This window comes from Anolis carolinensis, chromosome 3 (assembly GCF_035594765.1).
Source record: "Anolis carolinensis isolate JA03-04 chromosome 3, rAnoCar3.1.pri, whole genome shotgun sequence".
Classification (NCBI taxonomy): Eukaryota; Metazoa; Chordata; class Lepidosauria; order Squamata; family Dactyloidae; genus Anolis; species Anolis carolinensis.
The window spans coordinates 23,388,188-23,409,743 of NC_085843.1; the positions used below are offsets into that span (position 1 = coordinate 23,388,188).

A 21,556-nucleotide genomic window follows, 5' to 3' on the forward strand; every position below is an offset into this window, starting at 1 on the left:
GGGTGAGTCTCCCATGTGTTATCGGATAGTTAAAACCATAGTCCACTCACCACTTGGCCGGTTCCTCTGTATTTATCTCTTTGTTTTCTTGTGACTCTCGAATATATTAAGGAAGTAAATGATCCAGTAAAAATTACTCACGTTATGCCGGATCCCCCTTAAATCCGGTTGCTCTTATGGTCTTGTATTCTTCATTCTTCATAATATTACTGAAGTAAGCGCGGCGAGCGGCTTGTGCAGGAGAAACCTGCTTCGTGATCCGTGCCTTGCAAGCCAGAAGTCCCGGACCCACTCGGACCCCCGCTCTTGAGGAGTGGCGAACCTTTGGGGTCGTCGGGCTCTCCACTGGCTTGGCTGCCCCTCGTCACTTCAATCCATGACAAGGGGACGGTTCTATGAACCCGATTGGTACGGTATCAGGTAGGGTTTCCAGAGCTCTAGGAAACCATGTCCGCCTATCTAAAGAAATTCTATGATAGGATCACCATAAGTCAGAGTAGACTTGAAGGCAGATAACTGTTATGCCTAAGGAACTGTCAGATTGTTGTGCTAGGCTTTAAATTTACTAAACTTGTAGAAGATGTTTTTGGAAATGCTTCCAAAAATTTGTCTTTAGTTGATTTGCCAGTCATCTTTGATGTACAGAGTGTACTTTTAGAAAAATACCTTTATTTGTTTGAAAAGATTGTGGCTGAACATACGAGAAAAGGCATAGTCTAGAGTCCCTCAAGCCAAAGATGTTAGAGCTCTACAGAAATCTTGAATGGAGATAATGCCACAGTTGAATGAAAACATTAGATCATCTGAACAGGTGTGAGTCACTGCATGGCGGGAAAGGGTATTCTGTTTTCAAGATAGCTTTAATGATGGGATGAAGTATTCTGCAACAAAGTCATTGTGCCATATTTTAACAAGCTTTCTATTTCATAATTTACAGGCGCCAAAGATTTTCAGTGGGAATTTGTGCATGGCTTATTGGAAAATGCCATTTATGGAGGTCGTATAGATAATTACTTTGATATGAGAGTCCTTCGATCCTACCTAGAACAGTTTTTTAATTCCAGAGTCATTTCTGACTCAAATTTCCGGGGTAGGAAGATGAGCAGATTTCCATATCCCATCTCTCTGCCCAGCTCCTGCAATATATTGGTGAGTATGTTTTCTTACTTATCAGATGTTCAAACAAAATTAATTTTCTTTGGCTTTATTACAGTGGTGAATGATTATACTTCTCGTTGCTTAATTGCGCATCAACTTTGGTATTACTGGCATGTTTTATTATGGTCAGTAGCTCAGTGAAAACTTGGTGAGAGCTGCTTTCATGAAAATTGATCAGTTCTGTGACAGGATGAATAACAGGATGAGTAACATCATAAATCAGAATAGACTGGGAAAGCACGTAACAAAATGACAGCAGTATATATATTTTTAAATCCCTCTATCTTGTTTGAATGCAAGATAAGGTGTTATTAGGTGTTATTTGTACGCAGATTTTGTTATTTTGTTGTTAACCAATGAAGTAAAAGTATATTTTACTTTACAATTACTGTTCAACATTTAGGTAGCCATCTTGGAATCTAGCTTGGGAGAAAGTTGAGATAGAAAAATAAATGAAAATTAATTAAAGTAGCATGAGCCTAAGTATGTTTATTCTGGAGTTTCAGTGATTTCAATGAGTCTTGTTTCCTATTATACTTCAAATTATTTTCCACACAAAAAATGCATGCTTGATTCAATGTCACTGTTTATTAATAAATAGTAACAATTTCTCAGAACAAGGTTCACAAATATTTCATTATTCAGAAATCACTTTGCTAATACTCTAAATAAAGAGATCAGATCAAAATTGAAATGTGCTTCCAAACTATAGCATTCACATGCTTACACATTTGCATTGCCATTTTCAGACTTTTGCATTATTGTCTATGTTATCTCTCTCTTTAGGATTACCGTCATGTTATTGAAAGTCTTCCAGAAGATGATAAACCTGATTTCTTTGGCCTACCTGCTAACATTGCACGTTCCTCTCAACGGATGATCAGTTCTCTAGTAAGGTTTATTGCTTTCCCTTTTTCCTGATGTTTTACTTGATCTATTTATCAATAATCATTTTATTACTTGAAAAAGTCTTCCAGGATTCATTGTACTGATGAGATTTTTTGGACGGAATGGTTTCAGATCCTGATAATTTATTTTTAATTAGAGCTGAAGAAAACAATTTATTAGAAGACGTAGCAGACAGGGATCATATGAGTGAGACATGATCCTGTCTATGAATATTAGAATTGTTGAGGTGAGCCTGTGTTGTGGTGACTATACTGATCCTATTAATGCAAGAAAGATACTGCATGTCTTTTATTTTGCCATCTTTTATAAGATACTGAGAAGCCATAGCAGCAAGTTGATTTATAAACCTAATTATGTTGCCTCCTTTTCCATTACTGTTATGTGGAGCTCATGTTAATCGGCATATGAAAGAACTGTGTTGATAACAATGGCAATTGTAATGTGGACTTCTCCATTTATAGTCTTCTATATGTATCTTAGAAGGATTTATGTTAGAAAGATATTTGCTCATTTTGTTCTTGTCAATTAATATGAGTAATTTTGTTTCCTCTCAGCGAGACTACAAGAGCTTCTGCACATTTTTTTAGTATTGTTCATACACCCTTCTTAAGAAAAATGTATTTTCGCAAAAGGATATATAGATTTCCAGTGCAAAAACATAAAAGTTTTCTACACAAAAAAGCAATATTTTTGCATGAATCAGTGTATTTTACACAAATTAGATTTGCCTCAAGCATAATTTTTATTCCTGTCTAGAAAAATAATTAATTTCAATAATTCTCTTTCCACTCTGTAAGACCACAAAGATTTCTGAACAGTTTTTGGGTACCGTTCATATTTCTTGTTTGGGGGAAATTTGGTTCGTGCAAAAAGACACTAGAACTTTTTGTGCAGAAAACATTTTTTGGGACAAAATAAGTTTTCTACATAAAAAGCAAACGTATCATACATAAAGCAGAATTACACCCAGAGGAAAGAGCATGAAAACTGGAGAAAGGAACATTAACAATTTGAGACGTACAGATGGTACCATGCTGACAAACCAGACTGGCATATTGGTCCTGAATTGAAATTTTGATTCTGTGGAAATGAAGTGCAAACTTGTTCACTAACAGGGTTTGCAGAGATCAGGTTGTTCCATGCAATGTCAGGCTCTTGTAAGAATTGACTCCATATCCCTGATTGTGTCTATTCTGACAGAGATGTAAATAATTGATAGTGCTCAGTCTAGTTGGAGTGCATACTCAAGTCTAGCTGAAATCGAGGGCTGGTGCACCAAGCTCACAGAAAGTTTCTGAAATTGTGCATATTTTTGCTTATTATCCTACTAAAACACTCATTTCCGGATACAGGGATACTATGCCAATCAAGTAGAAATAATTAAATAGCAGAAAATAGTAAATGCTTCAAATGATGAAGATAGTCAAGAATGAACATTAATAAAAATGAACACTGATTAGTTGTATAACTTTAAAGAAAAGAATGAAGACATTGAAATAGTCCCAAGATTTTCCATACCTTCTCTCAGTCATGAATTAGATTGGAGTTTGCAGTAAAAAAATCAGAAGAAGATAAAGGACTTGAAAAAGCACCTATAAAGGAACTAGACAGTTAAGCTCATGTGGGAGGTCAGTTTATTAAGGACACAATGGTTAGCAGACCTGATGTCTTTGAGCACATGTTCATAGTGCCTTGGGTTGCTACTATATCTCACCCAGAAGGCTAAATGCCAGCATTTCATTCTATCTGTGTGTTCCTGTGGATACACAACACATAGCATGTTCTACCAGGAAAGCAACAAATTCTGCAGGCTTGTTCAATCTCCTCTCTGAAATTGGCTTCAGTGGCATGGCTAACATTTCCACATTTATAGGTATTATAAAATAGGACAATACACCACTTCAAATGTTTCTTTTGGAAGAAGGCACTGCAATCCATTATTCATCATCTCACACTCCCAAATACTCACTTACTGGTATACCTTATGTCTTGATCGCTCATCTGCCTGAGATGAAGAATCATATAGTGATCACTTTAATGTTCATTCTTATCTGCAGAAAAGGAGACATTCAGCCCCATCATAATGCTGGCTAGCATTATAAAATTATTTAATTTGCGCTTCCAGCACATGGAACCTTTTCTTTAGGGTGTTTTTTATTCCTATTTTCCCTGTCCTGTGTGACATAAGAAATTGGGGCACAATGTTCAAGCATTGCCTGGCAGTGGGAGTTAAGCCATGACTTATCTTATCCACAGACAAGAATTGATATCTCAGTAAGTAACCAACATGGAAATCTGATAATTTGTGGAAGATTTTGCTATTCATAGCATTAGTGAATGCCTATATAGAATCTTATTAAACTGCAAGAGATCGGCGATTATGTAGTATGTATTAAATATTTCATGATGTGATTTTTCAAAAAATAAAATACATTTAATAAACTTGTTTGTGACACTAACATTGGGATTCCAACTAGAAAACCCAGCTACAAGATATTTGCATCAATACTGTTGTTACTCCTGACTAAACAAGGTTAATTGAATCAGTGGGATTTACCTGTGTGTTGGCAAACCATTCAACAATTGATTAAATAAGCTTACTCTAGTTGGAAATAGCTAACAGGATTCTAGCTGTAGTTTCTCAGACCAGACCTTAATTGTGCTGAACTGATTTTTCCCAAAACAAAGCTATATCATGCATTAGTTACTTAAACCCTGTCTGTGTTAGATAATTAATACACAGTAATTGTGAATTAAGTGAATTGGAGGCAATAATATTCAAAGTCTTACTTCAGTGACTAGACTGCAGTGTATAAAGTCAATTATTTAATGTATTTCTATTAGGAAGACAGTCCCCTTTTAGTAGTGAGCATTTCTTCATCAGACAAATGGAATGTTGGGATCTGTTAGCTTTTTATCTGTGCTTGAACATTGAACATCCCCCAAATGCTACACATTGGAGATGGATATATGCACCAGTTCCTTATGAGCTCCATTAAACAGGAATTTTATTTTACATTTGTCTCCTTATAGAACATTTGTTTCTTTTAGAAGGATACAAAACAATAAAAATAAGCACTGAAGATTGACTACATAATTTAAAAACAAGGCAATAATACAATAGGTCCACATATAATACAGGGTCATCCAATGTGGTTTCATTAATGTGGTTCTCCTGGACATCTCTGCGGCTTTCGATACCATCGACCATGGTATCCTTCTGGGGAGGCTCTCCAGGATGGGACTCGGTGGCACTGTTTTGCAGTGGCTCCAGTCCTTCCTGGAGGGCCGTTCCCAGATGGTGAAGCTGGGGGACACCTGCTCGGACCCCTGGCCTTTGACCTGTGGGGTCCCGCAAGGGTCTATTTTATCCCCCATGCTTTTTAACATCTACATGAAACCGCTGGGAGAGGTCATCCGGAGTTTTGGAGGGTGTTGCCATCTCTACGCAGATGACACACAAATCCACTACTCGTTCCCACCTGACTCCAAGGAAGCCCCTCGGGTGCTGAACCAGTGCCTGGCCGCTGTGGTGGACTGGATGAGGAGGAACAAGCTGAGGATCAATCCTGACAAGACAGAGGCCCTCCTGGTCAGTCGCTCGTCGGATCGGGGTATTGGGTGGCAACCTGTGCTGGACGGGGTTGCACTCCCCCTGAAATCACAGGTCCGCAGTTTGGGGGTCCTCCTGGATTCAGCGCTGACGCTTGAAGCGCAGGTGTCGGCGGTGGCCGGGAGGGCTTTTGCACAACTCAAACTTGTGCGCCAACTGCGACCATACCTCGTGAAGTCTGACTTGACCACGGTGGTGCATGCATTAGTTACCTCTAGACTGGACTACTGTAATGCGCTCTACGTGGGGCTTCCCTTGAAGACGGCCCGGAAGTTACAGCTGGTCCAACGTTCGGCCGCCAGACTAATAACGGGGGCGAGTTACAGGGAGAGATCTACTCCCCTGTTTAAGGAGCTCCACTGGCTGCCGTTCATCTTCCGGTCCCAATTCAAGGTGCAGACCATCATTTATAAAGCCCTAAACGGTTTGGGACCCGCCTACCTTCGTGACCGTATCTCCTACCATAAACCTGCCCGACCTCTCCGATCATCGGGGGAGGCCCTCCTGTCGCCACTACCTATATCTCAGGCTCGCCTTGTAGGAACAAGGGAGAGGGCCTTCTCTGTGGTGGCCCCTCGCTTGTGGAACTCATTGCCCATTGAAATCAGGCAAGCCCCCACCCTTTTAGCCTTCAGGAAAGATTTAAAAACATGGCTCTTCCGGTGTGCTTTCGGAGAGTAAATGTTCTATGCTACTCCCCCCCGATATTTATCCTCTAGACTGGTTCACTATCTGATGTCCCGTCCCTCGAGGTTTTATTCTGATCCCTTTCTCACCCAGAGTTTTAATTTTTAATCTAGTTTTTAAATGTAGTATTCATGCGGCCCGCTCGTGTTATATTGCTGTTTTGATCTTATGTTGTACTGTTTATTTTATGTAATGTATTATTTAATTGTATTATGTTATGGTTTATTGTATTGTCTTGGGCATGGCCCCATGTAAGCCGCCTCGAGTCCCCGTTGGGGAGATGGTGGCGGGGTATAAATAAAGTTTTATTATTATTATTATTATTATTATTATTAAAACACAAAGAGCTTTGAATACCATATAATTGCTCTGGAGGACCTAGCAATGCTTACAAAATGCATTAGACCTCAAATATGATTCTATGGTCGACTTTTCCTGGAGGTTCTGCCAGAAGTTCCACTAGAAGTTGAACCCCAGGGAAAATACTGACCCAACCGACCAGTTAGGGGCAGACCATCAACTTCCATCCACCCAGATCTAGAACTAATGGGAACTGAAGCTGCTTTGAGTCTCGCAAGGAGAGAGAAAAAGCGGGGTATATATAAACATAATAATAAATCAGTTTCCAAAGGCTTGCTGTAAAAGAGAAGACACATAAGAAAGAGCCGTTCTAGCTTTTCCAGGCAGAGAATTTCAGAGTTGTGGGATCAGCTACAGAGAAAGCCTTCTTCCATGTTACAGGAAGACATGGTCCTTCAAAAAGACAAATGCATATGAATGTACAATTTTATTAGAGCAAAAATGCTTTCTAAAAGGTACGTAAGCCACAAATGCAAGGTGAATGCATTTTTTCTCTCTAGGATATTGACTGCAATTGCAATGTTGTTGTGTGTTTTCTGGGCTGTATGGCCATGTTCCAGAAGCATTCTGGAACATGGCCATACAGCCCAGAAAACACACCACAGCCCTTTGATTCCAGCCATGAAAACCTTTGACAACACATTGCAATTGCGCTGCTTTCAAGTTATTAATTTATATACTTAGAAATGGTATATTTTGTGGCCTTGAATGTGGTCCATGCCTGTTAGGTAGGTGGTGAGGTAGGATGCACATTGAATCTTTCTTTTTTTTGGAATTGGAATAGTGGAAATAAATGTGTTGTTCTGGGTTATTTGTATACTGCTATTTGTATAATAAACTTATTTATGTGTTTTACTGTATTTTTGAAATGGGCTGGGTGAGGGTGATTCTTTGTAATGACTTATGGTCACATACAAGTAAATAATTGACTGTATTGCTAATAAAATATTGCATGAGTCTTCTTCAAAGGAACAAGTGGCACATAACTTTGAAAGTTGATTATATTCATATTCGCAGCTGGCAGAATGAATGGAAGGGGTTTTTTTTACTGTGACAGAGAGGTTCGCTCTTAGTTTGCTTAAGTTAAAATTGCATAAGCTAGCATGTCTCCTGTGATTTGTATTCAAGCTTTTAAGACCTAATTCCCTTGAAAAATATGCTGATGCAGTTCCTTGACATTGTATAAAGCCTGCACATTTTACTTTTGATACTTAGTAAAAACCTCATCTTGCAAATCACTGCCATAAATTATAGTTTGGACATGCACAAGACGGGAATGCATATTTTAGAAACTTGCTGTCATAATGTTCATTGTCCTTATAAAAGGGGTGGAAATCATATGGTCTTCTTGATGTGGTTGGACTGCAACACCAAAAATCCCTACTCAATGTAGCCAATGGTGGAGAATGTTGGAGGTTATCAATATGGAGGTCTCCCTATATGGCCGTATTATTCTCACACCACCTTAAGACAATGTCTATCTATATAAAAGTCAAAGTATACCTGCCTGTCTGAACCTCAGAGGCTGTTGCTAAGTCAAGCCCTCAGTGTCACTGGATTAGTTGTTGCTAGTTGCAGTGGCCCTCTGTGATGTCACTGAGGAAAAAGGTGACATGTGTATGAGGGGAAGGGAGGAAGAAGGAAAAAGCCAAAAAAAAAAAAAAGCCAAAAGAAGAGAGCCCTCCTGCCATGAAGATATTGTGAGACAGGCCCTCTCAGAGCTGGAGAAGGGAGAATGGTAATGAGAAGAGGGAGAAGAAAGGAAAAGGAGGCAAGGAAGAGAAAGGAAAGGAGAAAACTATGAGAAGATGGAGGGAAGAAAGAGAAATAAGGGATGAAACAGGGGCAGCTGCTCCTCCGACATCTGGGCAATGTTGGGTGTATATGCTAGTTGTAATTATAAATTGTTATTAGCACCTCTAACTAACATACCAGACAAACTAGTTGTCAAGCTAGGTAGGTGAAGAAATGCTATTTGTTTTAAAAAAATGGGGCAGCTATTGCAGATAATTTTTTATGTAGTATCCCGTATCTTGGCAGCTATGGTTTCATTTGCCTGTGGCTGACAAAATATGCCTTCACTTGGCATTTTCTTGACAGTCCAGACAATTTTGTGTTATGTTACTGCTGGAAGTATGGCCATTGTTTCTCACAGGAGGACCTAGAGATAACTAAGGAGGTTCCTTCTGTTGGTATTTTTTAGACTGTCCAGTATGACTCGATAGCATGGGTTCTTAAACTTTTTAAGCAGAGGGCTGGTACACAGATTGTGTGTGGAGGCGGGGAAGGTGGACTATAGCTTGAAAAAAATGAACAAATTCCTGTGCACATTGCACATATCTTATTTGTAGTGCAAAGAAAGAAGAAAGAACTATACAACATTTAAAATGAAAAACAATTTTAACCAACATAAACTGAGCGATGGGAAGTGTGCCCTTGCTTTTGGCTGATAAGAAGTTAATTAGGATTGTTGCTGTGTGCCTTCAAGTAGTTTCAGAGTTAGGGCGACTCTAAGGGCTGTTCCACACAGCTGTATAAAATCCACATTGAAGAGGATTATATGGTAGTGTGAACCCAGGGCCCTTCCACACAACCATATAATCCAGAATATCGCCGATAATCCACAATATCTGCTTTGAACTGGGTTATGACATTGAGCTGCCATATAATCCAGTTCAATGTGGATTTTATATAGCTGTGTGGAAGGAGCCTCAGTTAATCCAGTTCAAAGCAAATATTATGGATTATCTGCCTTGATATTCTGAGTTATACAGCGGTGTGGAAGGGCCCTAAGTCTAAGGTTTAGGGTGGAGGCCAGGTGACTGACCTTGGAGGGCCATGTCCAGCCCACAGGCTTTAATTTGGGGGGGCCCTGATCTATATTATACATTAGCCCGAAGTCATTCAGTCAATAACGTTCACTATTACCCATGGTTTGTGCATATCTACACTTAATCCTGGAACGTCCTCCACAGTTACAGGGGTTGTCATATATCTGCAGCTCAAGCACTCTTTCACTGCACTTTTATTGGGATAACTCCAATTTTACTTTACTTTTTTAGATTTGCAAAGATATTGGTGTTCAAAGCTTTAAAATGCACCAGAATTAAATGCTTATTTGAACATTAAGATTATATTTCAATAAGTATCAAGTTCTTTCTCTAATTGTGAGTCATACTTCTTTATACGCATCAAATTGCAAAAAGACAATTTTAGTATTATGGATACAATGGCTTGGATAATCCAGAAGCTTGGATAAGCGAGGCTTGGATAAGTGAGACTGTACTGTATTGTTATTTCCAAGGAACAATATTTACATACAAATCATTCTCCTATACACACTATAGGAAAGGATATAGTTGTAAAAAACTATTCTCTGGGCTCCAATAAAAATAAAAATAGCCTTTTTGGAAGGTAACACATACCAAATTGAGTTGTGCAAGGAGGAGAAGCATCTGTGTCTTTTGTCTTGTTAGTTCCTATCACAGAATAGTGCACCTTATCTTGAAAGATTTCCTTCTAAGATTCTGATTCCCAAAATGTATCCTATCTAGATCTTCAATTTTAGTTCTGATTTACCCTTACTACCGTAAGCTATTTTCTGGTGCATGGGGATAGTAAAGTATGCCATGGGATCAAACCCTGCAAAATGGTGGCAGACACACACACTATTTCCACTCTGAACCCAGTAGTAACCCCCCCCCCCAAGACTGTAAATGTCTACTAATCAAGAGGAATTGGACAATCATTATCTTGTCATCTTCATTTTACATGCATTTAAAATTTTACATGCATGATAAATGTTATGTATCAATTAAATGGATCATAATTTTTTCATTTTATTTATATATTTATCATCGTCCTCACCATTACAGCCGCCTTAAATCCTGATATCAAGGGAAAGGCGGGATAAAAATCAAGTAAGTAAAGAAATAAATGATCTATTTGCATATTTGTTTATCTATCATTCAGCTCATTCTCTTGAATCTCAAAAGTAGGGTATAAATCAAATAAATAAATAAATACTATGTTTCTCCTGTTATGGATCTTCATATATATTCTAGTGAAATTTCCTAATATGGATTAAATTAGGATCAACTTTCTCAAATTGTTTTACTAATATTTATCTGGGACACGTAATTCATGGATGGAAAACTATTGTAGATTTGGAAGTCTACAGAAATGGGAGAAACAACATGAAAATTGGAAAAAGAAATACATTTTTAAGGTACACATTTTCAGTGTTCAGAGTAGAGGGGGCCGAAAACGATACACTGAATACAGTTATCTTCAGAAAGGGGTGATTCATTTTTAAGACATAGCTTTACCTACTCAAAATGCCAAAAAAAACCCTGGCCTTAGAAATGTTAATACCTGTGCATAATGTACATTAGAGGTGTGCAAAGTGTGGTCCATAGGCCACATGCAACCCTTGCAATTGCAAAGTGCAAGCCCTTGAAGCCCCCAAACAAAATTTTTATTTTAAAAAAATGGACCAATTTTTGTGAGTGACATTTAATTTTTATTTATTTATTTATTTAGTCCACAAATTATGCAGAATGTACCCATATCACAATTGTTTGCTTCCCCTGACACTCTCGCTGAAAATTGATTGGAATGATGATCAGAAATTAGGCACTGTTTTTAGCTCTTTTTTTTAAAGTATAAGGCATTTTGCAAATTTAGTTCATATAAAATCAAAGCTTCTATATTTGTTAAATTTCATAAATATAACAATACAATGTTATATGTTATAAGTTATGAAGAAATAATTCTGTGTTGCTAAAACAATGAAATAAGCTTAGATTTGATTTGTAAAGAATGTTATATACAATTCAGTCATTCCCAAAATGTCAGTACGCTTTTCAGGAAAAGCAACAACAGGGGAGATATCCCCCTTCCCCATAACTTAAAAAAATGTAAATTTCTGGGCATAGCTAGCTATTACTACATGTAAATTAATTATTGAAATAAATATGGTAATGATAATGTCATTGCAATTAGAGTAATATGAACAGAGGAAATAACATTTCTGATGTATTTTATACAGTAGCTACATCTGATAGATGGCAGTAGAGTACTTGTGTCGTTTTCGTAGTGATAGGAAAAAAAGATTGAAAAACGTTGCATTGGTTGATTTTATAGGGAAAATAGACACAAATCTATAGGTTTCATGCTTATAAATGTCTGCAAAGAAAATCTGAGTGCTTTGTTATTTATCCTTGAATATAATATTTTTCTATATTCTCAATCCATTCAAAACCTATACTCATAGAAAACTACTAGTAGATATGTTTAAACAGATAGTTTTTCTCTCTGATTTGTATCTCAGTAATATTAAATTATAGAATAATCATGGAATAATAGAGTTGAAAGATACCACATGGGCCAACTAGTCCAATCCCCATATGGAGACCCAATGTGGTGTTGTGATTTGAGCTCTGGATTGTGTCTCTAGAGACCGGTATTTGAAAATACAACCTCACTGATTGACTTAGGCATGTCACACTCTCTAAGCCTAAGATGAAGACAAAAACAAAACCACCTCTGAACAAATTTTACCATGAAAACCCATGATAGGTTTGTGTCAGAGTCCGCATAACTCAGAAATGACTTGAATGCACACAACAAAAATATTAAATATAGATTGAATTCAGTGAACAAAGTGGATTTGGTACTACTTTTGGGAAGTAATTTGGTCAGGGAAGTAAATGTTTTCTAAGATCTGAATCACCTTTTATTTTATACTAGCTTAAGTACCTGGTTGGCTAATTTGTAATGCTATTTATTAGAAAATGTCATTGTTTGTTTTTCGGATTTATGAATGTTCCCATTAGAAAGGATATCAGTAAACTACCACTCCCATAAACCTATGTCTATCCCCCCCCCCCCTGCACCCAACTCCACCAGTACTAGCAGTTGTTCATGATGGGTATGTGTGCCAGATTTGGTCCAGATCCATTGTAGGTGGCATTCACATTGTTCTCTGTATGTGGGTGGACTGCAATTGGTTTATGTCATTGGAAATCGCCCACAAACATAGATAAATACATACAGACAAAAATATTACTTTTATTATATAGTTCGGTAGACATCGATTTTCCATTACAGTCTTTTTTTGTTCTTTCAATAATATATTTCTTATATAATACTTTGACTTCCAGTGAGCCAGAAAATTTCTGTCATTCTTTGTGCCTAATGTTGTTGCTATTCAAAAACATATATAAACTGTGGGATTAATGCAATTTGACACCACTAAAACTGCCATGACTCAATGCTATAGAGTCATAGGAGTTGTAGTTTTACATTAAGTCGTTTCCTGTGAATAGTCCTGGTGCCTCACCAAAATACAACTTTCTTAATTCCATAGCATTGAGCCATGGCAGTTAAAGCAGGCTAACAGTGTAATTTAGGCTTCTACTTTAGGGCAAAATTACACATGATAAATTATATTCAGCATAGACATTTTACAAATGCAACCGGGCGGCCTCCTTGCGGCTTCCTGGCTAACTGAAGGTCCGCTCCGGACCGGGCAGCCTTCCCTTTTCCTTACTGTTGCCTCTTTTTTTTTTCCTCCTTGCATTAAGGGCCGCGCCGAACCGGGCGGCCTCCTACTTTTTAACCTTCGTTGTTGAGAGTGGTGAGTGTGTGGAGGCCACGCCGGGGCGGGCGGCCTCCCCCCCTCTCCTTTTCTCAGTTACCCTTTTGCTGCGCCTAAATGGGCAGCTTCATGAATTGTTCCAACTCTCAAGTGTTTTGAACTATTCCTAGCCTTTAGGAGGCCCCGCCGATCCTGGGTGGCCTCCTTTTCTTTTTCTTTTTCTTATTAGTTATTTCCTTGGCCTTGGAGCCACGCCGTACTGGGTGGCTTCCCTCTTGCTATTCCCTCGACCATAGGAGGACGTGTTAAACCGGGTCTTCTCCTTTTCATCTTTTTCTCGGTCGAGGAGACAGTGTTGACCCTTCCATCAGCTGCTCCTCCAACTCGGGAGGCCGCACCGATCCGGGCGGCCTTCCCTTTAACTATTTTTCTCAACCAGGAGAACGAGGGGGATTTTCCTGCCTTTAAAATTTGTTTTTTTTTCTTTCTTTCTTAATTGGAAGGACGTGGTTAGTACTACTTTTAGGATCTAGGGAAGGTCAGCAGAAATTGATCAAGAAGACATTCCTGGTAACTTCGACATGGCACAGTTATGCCATCTTATGGGCAAATCTTTTAGCCTTGTCCTCTCGCAACTAGTAACTTTAAACGATAAAATTGACCATCTTTTGAAGGGGATTTCGTTACTAGCAAAGAACTCCATTCAGCCTGAGGCCCCTGGAGTGGAGAACACCATTGACCATAAGATAACGGAGGTCAGCTGGCCTTCAAAATTGGGTGGTGAGGGAGGGACTGGGCAACAAAAGTTTAACAAGGTAACAAAATTAGACAATGGGGTAACTGAGGGAAATGAAGATCCTCCTGTTGGACTATATGGGCAGGGCAGGGTTGGGGAAAGGGATTTAGACTGTAGTGCGTTGAAGCAGCCTTTGACCATTCCACTGGCTTTGGACTTTTCAATTCCGCACGCAGAGAGCCCTGATGACCATTTTCTCCATACGGAACATCTGGCATTTGAAATTAGAGACAATAAACTGAATAAGGGCAGATGGACTATGAAAAGACAGATTCAGAGGTCCGTGGCCTGTATCCTTTCAAGGAGTCTTTCGGAAATCAAGATCAAGAACATTACGTGGCTCCATAAGGCTTTTCAGTCTCATGACCACTCAACTCGTTTTATCATTACCTTTGAGGACAAGTACATCAGAGATGAGTTGTGGGCCTTCAGGTGTTGGCTGAATTTACGGGGAATCACTATTAGAAGAGCTATTGTGGACCCCGTAATTCTTCCCCTAATAGCCAACCTGTCCATTTATGTACAAGCCCCAATCAGGTCTAGAGGTAATAGGAGGTTCACCCCTCCTTGTCGGCCCCCGTCTAAATTAAATAGTGACCCTGATCTCCTTGCCCATGCCGTGCCCACACACTGTCCGCATCCTTTGCCCTTTACCTCTTCATTAAGTTATTTGGAGAGATCTCCTCCCTCGGATAGGTTCTTTCCGCCCTTTCCACTAGACCCTAGTCTAGTTGGATCTCCTTGTAATTGTCTGGATTCAAGGAGCTGATTAGGCCCTCTTAATAACGTTTCTGTAGAGCCAGGATCCCTGGGGGGTGGGGACCGGGGGGGGAGGGTTCCATTGAGGGTTCCATCGAGGTCGTGTGGGGGAGGAGGGGGTGCGGCCAGTTTCCCAGGGAGAAGCGCAATAGGTGTCTTGCGACCCTGGAGAAGGTTAGGTGTGGTAGCCTCCATGGCAGCCTCTCCGGGCTGAAGGTACTGCTGCTTAATGCCAGATCTGTCAGTGGGAAATCTGCAATTATCCAGGACCTAATCCTGGATGAGCAGGTGGATCTGGCTTGCATCACCGAGACCTGGTTGGATGAGCTGGGTGGGGTAAATCTTACCCAGCTTTGTCCTCCGGGTTTCGAGGTGCATCAGCAGGCCAGGCCTGGAGGGCGGGGAGATGGGGTTGCGGTGGTCTTTCGGCAGTCCATCGCCCTGGTCAGATGCGCCGTTCCGCAATCTGCTGGGTTTGAGTGTCTCCACTTGAAGGTGGGTACCCGGGATAGTTTGGGGATTCTGCTGGTGTACCGTCCACCCCGCGACACAGCAGTCTCCCTTCCTGAGCTAGCAGAGGTTGTCTCTAGCGTGGTGTTGGGCTCCCAGCGCCTTTTGGTATTGGGTGACTTCAACATCCATGCTGAGGCCACCTTGACAGGTGCAGCTCAGGAATTCATGGCCGCCATGACGACCATGGGACTGTCCCAAGTAATATCGGGTCCCACCCATCAAGCTGGACATACACTCGACCTGGTTTTTGTTGTGGCCGACGGTTTGGTCAGAGTGGAAGAGCAAACTATTCTTCCATTGTCATGGTCTGACCATTATCTGATCAGTTTCAGACTCACCGTGTCCTCAAACCTCCGCAGGGGTGGTGGGCCCATTAAGATGGTCCGCCCCAGGAGACTAATGGATCCTGAGGGATTCCTGACATCTCTTGGGGTTCTGTCTTCTATGGAGGCTGACGATCCTGTCGATGCCTTATCGCTCGTTATAACACCGAGTTGTCCAGGGCTATTGACATGATCACTCCCGAACGTCCCCTCTCGCTGCGTGGAGTTGCCCCGGCTCCCTGGTTTACCGGGGAGCTGGCGGAGATGAGACGTGGGAGAAGGAGACTAGAGTGTCGCTGGCGGAGAACTCGTGACGTTTCTGACCAAGCACGGTCTAAAGCCGCTATTAGGGCTTATTCCGCAACGTTGCGGGCAGCCAGGAAGGTTTTTACAACTGCCCGCATCGCGTCTGCAACAAATAGATCTTCTGAGTTGTTCCGAGTTGTTGGGGAACTCCTCCACCCTTCTCAGGGCGGGGGGCACCTGACATCTCAGCAACTCTGTGTAGCGAGTTCGCTCACCATTTTGCAGAGTCGCTCAGATTCCTTCCAACTTGGACGCCAGTCTTGATGCATTGCCAGGTGAGGTAACCGAGGCATCTGTCTGTTCGATCTTGTGGGATTCGTTTCAGCTTGTGCAACCTGATGATGTGGACAGGATTCTTGGAGTGGTGAGGGCGACTACCTATGCCCTTGATCCTTGCCCATCTTGGCTTTTAAAACAGGCCAGTGGTGGGTTAGTTGATTGGTTTGTGACAATAATTAACACCTCCTTGGGGCAGGGCAAATTTCCATCTAGCCTAAAACAAGCTGTGGTAAGGCCCATTTTGAAGAAGGTCTCATTGAATCCGACCAATCTTTGTAACTACAGGCCAATCTCTAACCTACCATCTTGGGCAAGGTCTTGGAGCGGGTAGTTGCTTCTCAGCTCCAGGGATTCTTGGAAGATACGGATTTTCTGGACCAATCGCAGTCTGGCTTCAGGCCTGGGTTCAGTACCGAGACAGCTTTGGTCGCCTTGGTGGATGACCTCCGCAGGGAACTGGACAGGGGGAGTGTGACCTTGCTGGTTTTCTTGGACATCTCAGCGGCTTTCGATACCATCGACCATGGTATCCTTCTGGGGCGGCTCTCTGGGATGGGTCTTGGAGGTACTGCACTGCAGTGGCTCCAGTCCTTTCTGGAGGGCCATTCCCAGTTGGTGAAGCTGGGGGACACCTGCTCTGACCCCTGGCCATTGACCTGTGGGGTCCTGCAAGGTTCTATTCTGTCCCTCATGCTTTTTAACATCTACATGAAACCGCTGGGAGAGGTCATCCGGAGTTTTGGAGTACAGTGCCATCTCTACGCGGATGACACCCAACTCTACTACTCTTTTCCACCTAAATCAAAGGAAGCCTCTCGGATTCTCGACCAGTGCCTGGCTGTTGTGTTGGCCTGGATGATGGTGAACAAGCTGAGACTTAATCCCGACAAGACAGAGGTCCTCCAGGTCAGTCGTACGTCTGATCGGGGTATTGGGTGGCAACCTGTGCTTGATGGGGTCGCACTCCCCCTGAAGGCGCAGGTCCGCAGCTTGGGGGTCCTCCTAGATTCGGGGTTGACACTTGAGGCCCAGGTGTCGGCCGTCGCCGGGAAGGCCTTTGCATAACTAAAACTTGTGTGCCAGCTGCGACCATACCTCGACAAGTCCGATCTGACCATGGTGGTCCATGCCTTAGTTACCTCTAGACTGGACTATTGCAATGCGCTCTACGTGGGGCTGCCTTTGAAGACGGCCCAGAAATTACAACTAGTACAGCGTTCGGCAGCCAGGCTTCTAACTGGAGTGAATTACAGGGCGCGTTCAATGCCTCTTTTTAAGGAGCTTCACTGGCTGCCATTTACTTTCCGGGCCCAATTCAAGGTGCAGGTTATCACCTACAAAGCCCTAAACGGTTTGGGACCCACCTACCTTAGAGACCGCATCTCCCCCTATGAACCCGCACGTTCTCTTCGCTCGTCGGAGGAGGCCCTTCTCTCGCTCCCACCACCCTCGCAGTCATGGTTGGTGGGGACGAGAGAGAGGGCCTTCTCCGTCGTGGCCCCCCGGCTTTGGAACTCGCTCCCTAGAGAGATCAGGCAGGCCCCTACCCTCCTCTCCTTCCAAAGGAGCTTAAAAACCTGGCTCTTCCAAAAGGCCTTTGACACTTAATTTGTTGTTGGATTGATCTATCTGCCCATTCTATAATAGCCCCATTCTTGATGTGTTGCCATTGTTATACTGCATTTTATTGTCCATTTCAACTGTGAAATTACCTTTCCCCATTTCGGCACATTCTGCACTTTGCCCGGGTTCTATGAATTAGTCTCCTGTTTTTAACATTGTATGCTTCATGTTGATTTTACTGATTGTTTTTACTGATGTTAATGTTTTTATTGGGATAATTGTGTTATTGCTTTGTTATTGATATTTGATTGTTTTATCGGGCAAGGCCCCATGTAAGCCGCCCCGAGTCCCTTCGGGGAGATGGGGCGGGGTATAAAAATAAAGTTATTATTATTATTATTATTATTATTATTATTATTATTATTATTATTATTAAATTATGCTACGTGCAATATTAGTGGGGATCTCTTCTCAATGCAAATCTAGCTTCAGATGTGGGGTTTTTGTTAGGGACACAACAGAGGTTGTATTTTTTTCTACATGCTATCACTGATCCATTAATTGTCGATCCCCTTAGCTGAAACTGTTTGCATTTTTAAAAAATGTACACAACAACTCCAAGGACAAATTTAATTAAATCTAGATCTAGTTTGGCTATTTATGCCAGTTTATCTTCTGAGTATCATATACAGATTGTTTTTGTCATATAAATGTTCTTGAAGCCTTTGGTTGTTCTTTAGGTTTCAAAAATTCATTCATAAACTGAAATTTTGTTCTGCCTAAAATGGGTTGCTGCCTTGTTTGACTTTTTTCTCCTTTAAGGAAAAAAATGGATTTCTTTTCTTGCAAATCTTAAGCCATTTATAACTAATAGGGAACTATCCCTTTCACAACTGTCATAACATACCCACCAAACTCTGTGAAAGTATGTTTTTAATGAATGGGAGAAATTATGTTTGTACATATCCCCAGAGCTTCAGACCCAAGCCCTTCTTTATAACCTTGGAGAAGCCATTTTTCACCACCCTAGTCTCTGGAAACTACTCTACATAATTCTCAGGTGAGGATTGGTGCTTGACTATGACTGCAGCTTCACTGCCATATATGTCAGTTTGGGAATCGCATTGGCCTTGTGCATCCACACAATGCACACAGGCTAATGCAAGTGAACCCGGGACAAGCCACTTAGTGACCTCAGGCTAAATAAACACTGGGAACGATCTGAATCCTGCAGCAAGATTTGGACCTTTCCCAGTGTTGGTGCAGTGAAAAATACCTTCCCAGATCCTAATACAGGATCTAGGATGATGTCACCACAAGGATCTAGGACCATGTCTCCACAACAATCTCGCACTCCTCCGGGGTCAGGCAGCCCAGGAAGCTGAGATGACAGTCCTTCCTTCCCCCTCCCCAAAACATGACACAAAACCCCTGCTTATTGATGCTTCCTATTCTTTACTTCCTGGGATTTTGTCATTCTGGGTGGAAAACAGCCTTGGAGTAGCTAAACTATGAATAAATTTATCTAAGAAAAGCCAATGCTAGGATCATCCTAAGGTAGAGTTGACTTGAAGGCGCATAACAACTATTATCATATACAATGAGTCTCACTTTTGTCTTTCAATATGTTGAAGGAGTTAGATCTTCTGGAATGACCTTATTTATATGGCCTATTAAACAAATTAATCTTTAGCCAAGATTTAATCTCCGAAATCGCTAATCTGTAATCAGGTCTCATATACATGTGCAAAAGATGGATCTAGCACTGTCAAATTTAGGAACTGGTGTCTGTTATTTATTTATTTATTTATTTACAGTATTTATATTCCGCCCTTCTCACCCCGAAGGGGACTCAGGGCGGATCACATTATACACACATAGGGCAAACATTCAATGCCCATAAACACATCAAACAGACAGACAGACAAAGAGGCAATTTAACCTTCTCTTGAGGGGATGTTCGATTCTGGCCACAGGGGGGAGCAGCTGCTTCATCATCCACTCTGATGGCACTTCCTCATTCCAAGTCATAAATTAGTTAAACTTGCCTCCCCACTTTTATAAGTGGTACCTTATTTCCTACTTGATAGATGCAACTATCTTTTGGGTTGCTAGGTCAGCAACGAGCAGGGGCTATTTTTTATTTTTAATTGACGGGTGTTCACCCCGTCACGGGCTGGCCTCGAACTCATGACCTCATGGTCAGAGTGATTTATTGCAGCTGCTCAACAGCCTGCGCCACAGCCCGGCCCCTTCATTATTTGCAGTCATTATAGAACCACCAGACAGACTAATCAGAGATAACAAAATTATAAGTGGTCCTAAATTTAATGAAAAAATAAATCAAATGAAATGTGATTAGACCTATGCTAATGTGTTATTAAACTTCGTTAAGTTGGAGGTCAATATACCTGAATTTTAAAAAGCTATGCAAATTTGAAATCACAGTGAGTACTAAAATCTTTTTTCTCAATACTTCTTTAGAGATGCTAAAATAATGGCAGCAATCCTCACAGCTTTTTGAGTTCTAACTATCTAGGGATTGTACTCATGAAGAATCTTAAGAAGCTAATACCCCGGAATTACAATCCAATCATGAAGTGGATCAAAGAGGGGCTAAAACTTGATCTTCACTCAAACTATTCCTTTTGGGAGAATTGCATTAATAAAAAAAGTTCATACTAACAAAGCTACTCTTTCTATTTCAGTTCATCCTATTGCATTTATAACATAAGACAGGCTTGTCAAAAAGTAAAAAGCAAACTATGGTATATGTTCAAGGGAAAACTTCACAAAAACACGGTCTTGTCTAGTGAAAGATTATACTACAGTCTTTCAAATAAGCCAATTAACTCATTGCATCAGTGATGACAGTACACATCAGTGAGTCAACATGAAAAAGTTCTTGAAATAATTTTTAACCCCTTTGATTAATCCAATCCCGCTCAAAAATATGGTCATTTCTCATACAGTGTGTAGATTTTTTTTTGCATGAGATAAAATAAGACAATACTTTTCTTCAAACAATATATTAAGAATTAAAGGTTTAGCTCATGGTAGCGCATTGATATTAAGAGAACAACTTGAAGCAAACTTCCAAGCAGTGACAGATGTTTTATTGAGTTGGCTCTCATCACTTGTGATAATGGTGAGACAGACCTTCAGAACCTTCACCCTTTTGGAGTAAAGGTTCATTGACCCTGCTTTTCAATTTGAAGTTAAAGTAGCATGGCTATACATGTGATTTGTAAAAGGTGAAGAGAAACCAGTGTTGAATAGAGCTGAAGAATTGACATTTAAAGCTTGATTGTCAGTGGGGGAAATAGCAAAAGATAATTTTGTGAAATTAAAAAATCCATTTATATCTTGCTCTTTAGGCTTCACATTAGCTCAAGATTCTTCATTAACTCATAAGATACATTGATACAATAATGGCATTTTTATTATTTTATTTCATTTTGAAAGGTTATATTTGATTTGTGAAAAGCACAATGAAAATTAGTTTGGGTACTAGAGTGGTAGGAGAAGTTCATTTGTGGGTGGAGATTTTGGATCTGGAGTAGTTACAGACATAGCCATCTTCTTCCCTCCACTCTTAAGTTTTTTTCAAATGAAAGAGAAGACTTCAAAAATTTTAAATCAACGTGTTATGGTCACATATTGTTGACAGATCGTCCATCCTATCTTAA

At 40.7% G+C, this 21,556-nt stretch overlaps 1 protein-coding gene across 3 annotated transcripts in view; it reads left to right on the forward strand.

Annotated features, from left to right (window-relative positions):
* Positions 1-21,556, forward strand: part of dync2h1 (dynein cytoplasmic 2 heavy chain 1) — a 205,090-nt gene that overhangs the window by 155,213 nt on the left and 28,321 nt on the right. For all 3 annotated transcript variants that reach the window (XR_010004055.1, XM_003219289.4, XM_062974574.1), the window contains exons 82-83: positions 938-1,149; positions 1,945-2,049. Coding sequence is in view for 2 of the 3 variants with exons in the window: in XM_003219289.4 (XP_003219337.2) it covers positions 938-1,149; positions 1,945-2,049 (317 nt within the window). In the remaining variant the exon portion in view is untranslated. The remainder of the gene's footprint in view (positions 1-937; positions 1,150-1,944; positions 2,050-21,556) is intronic.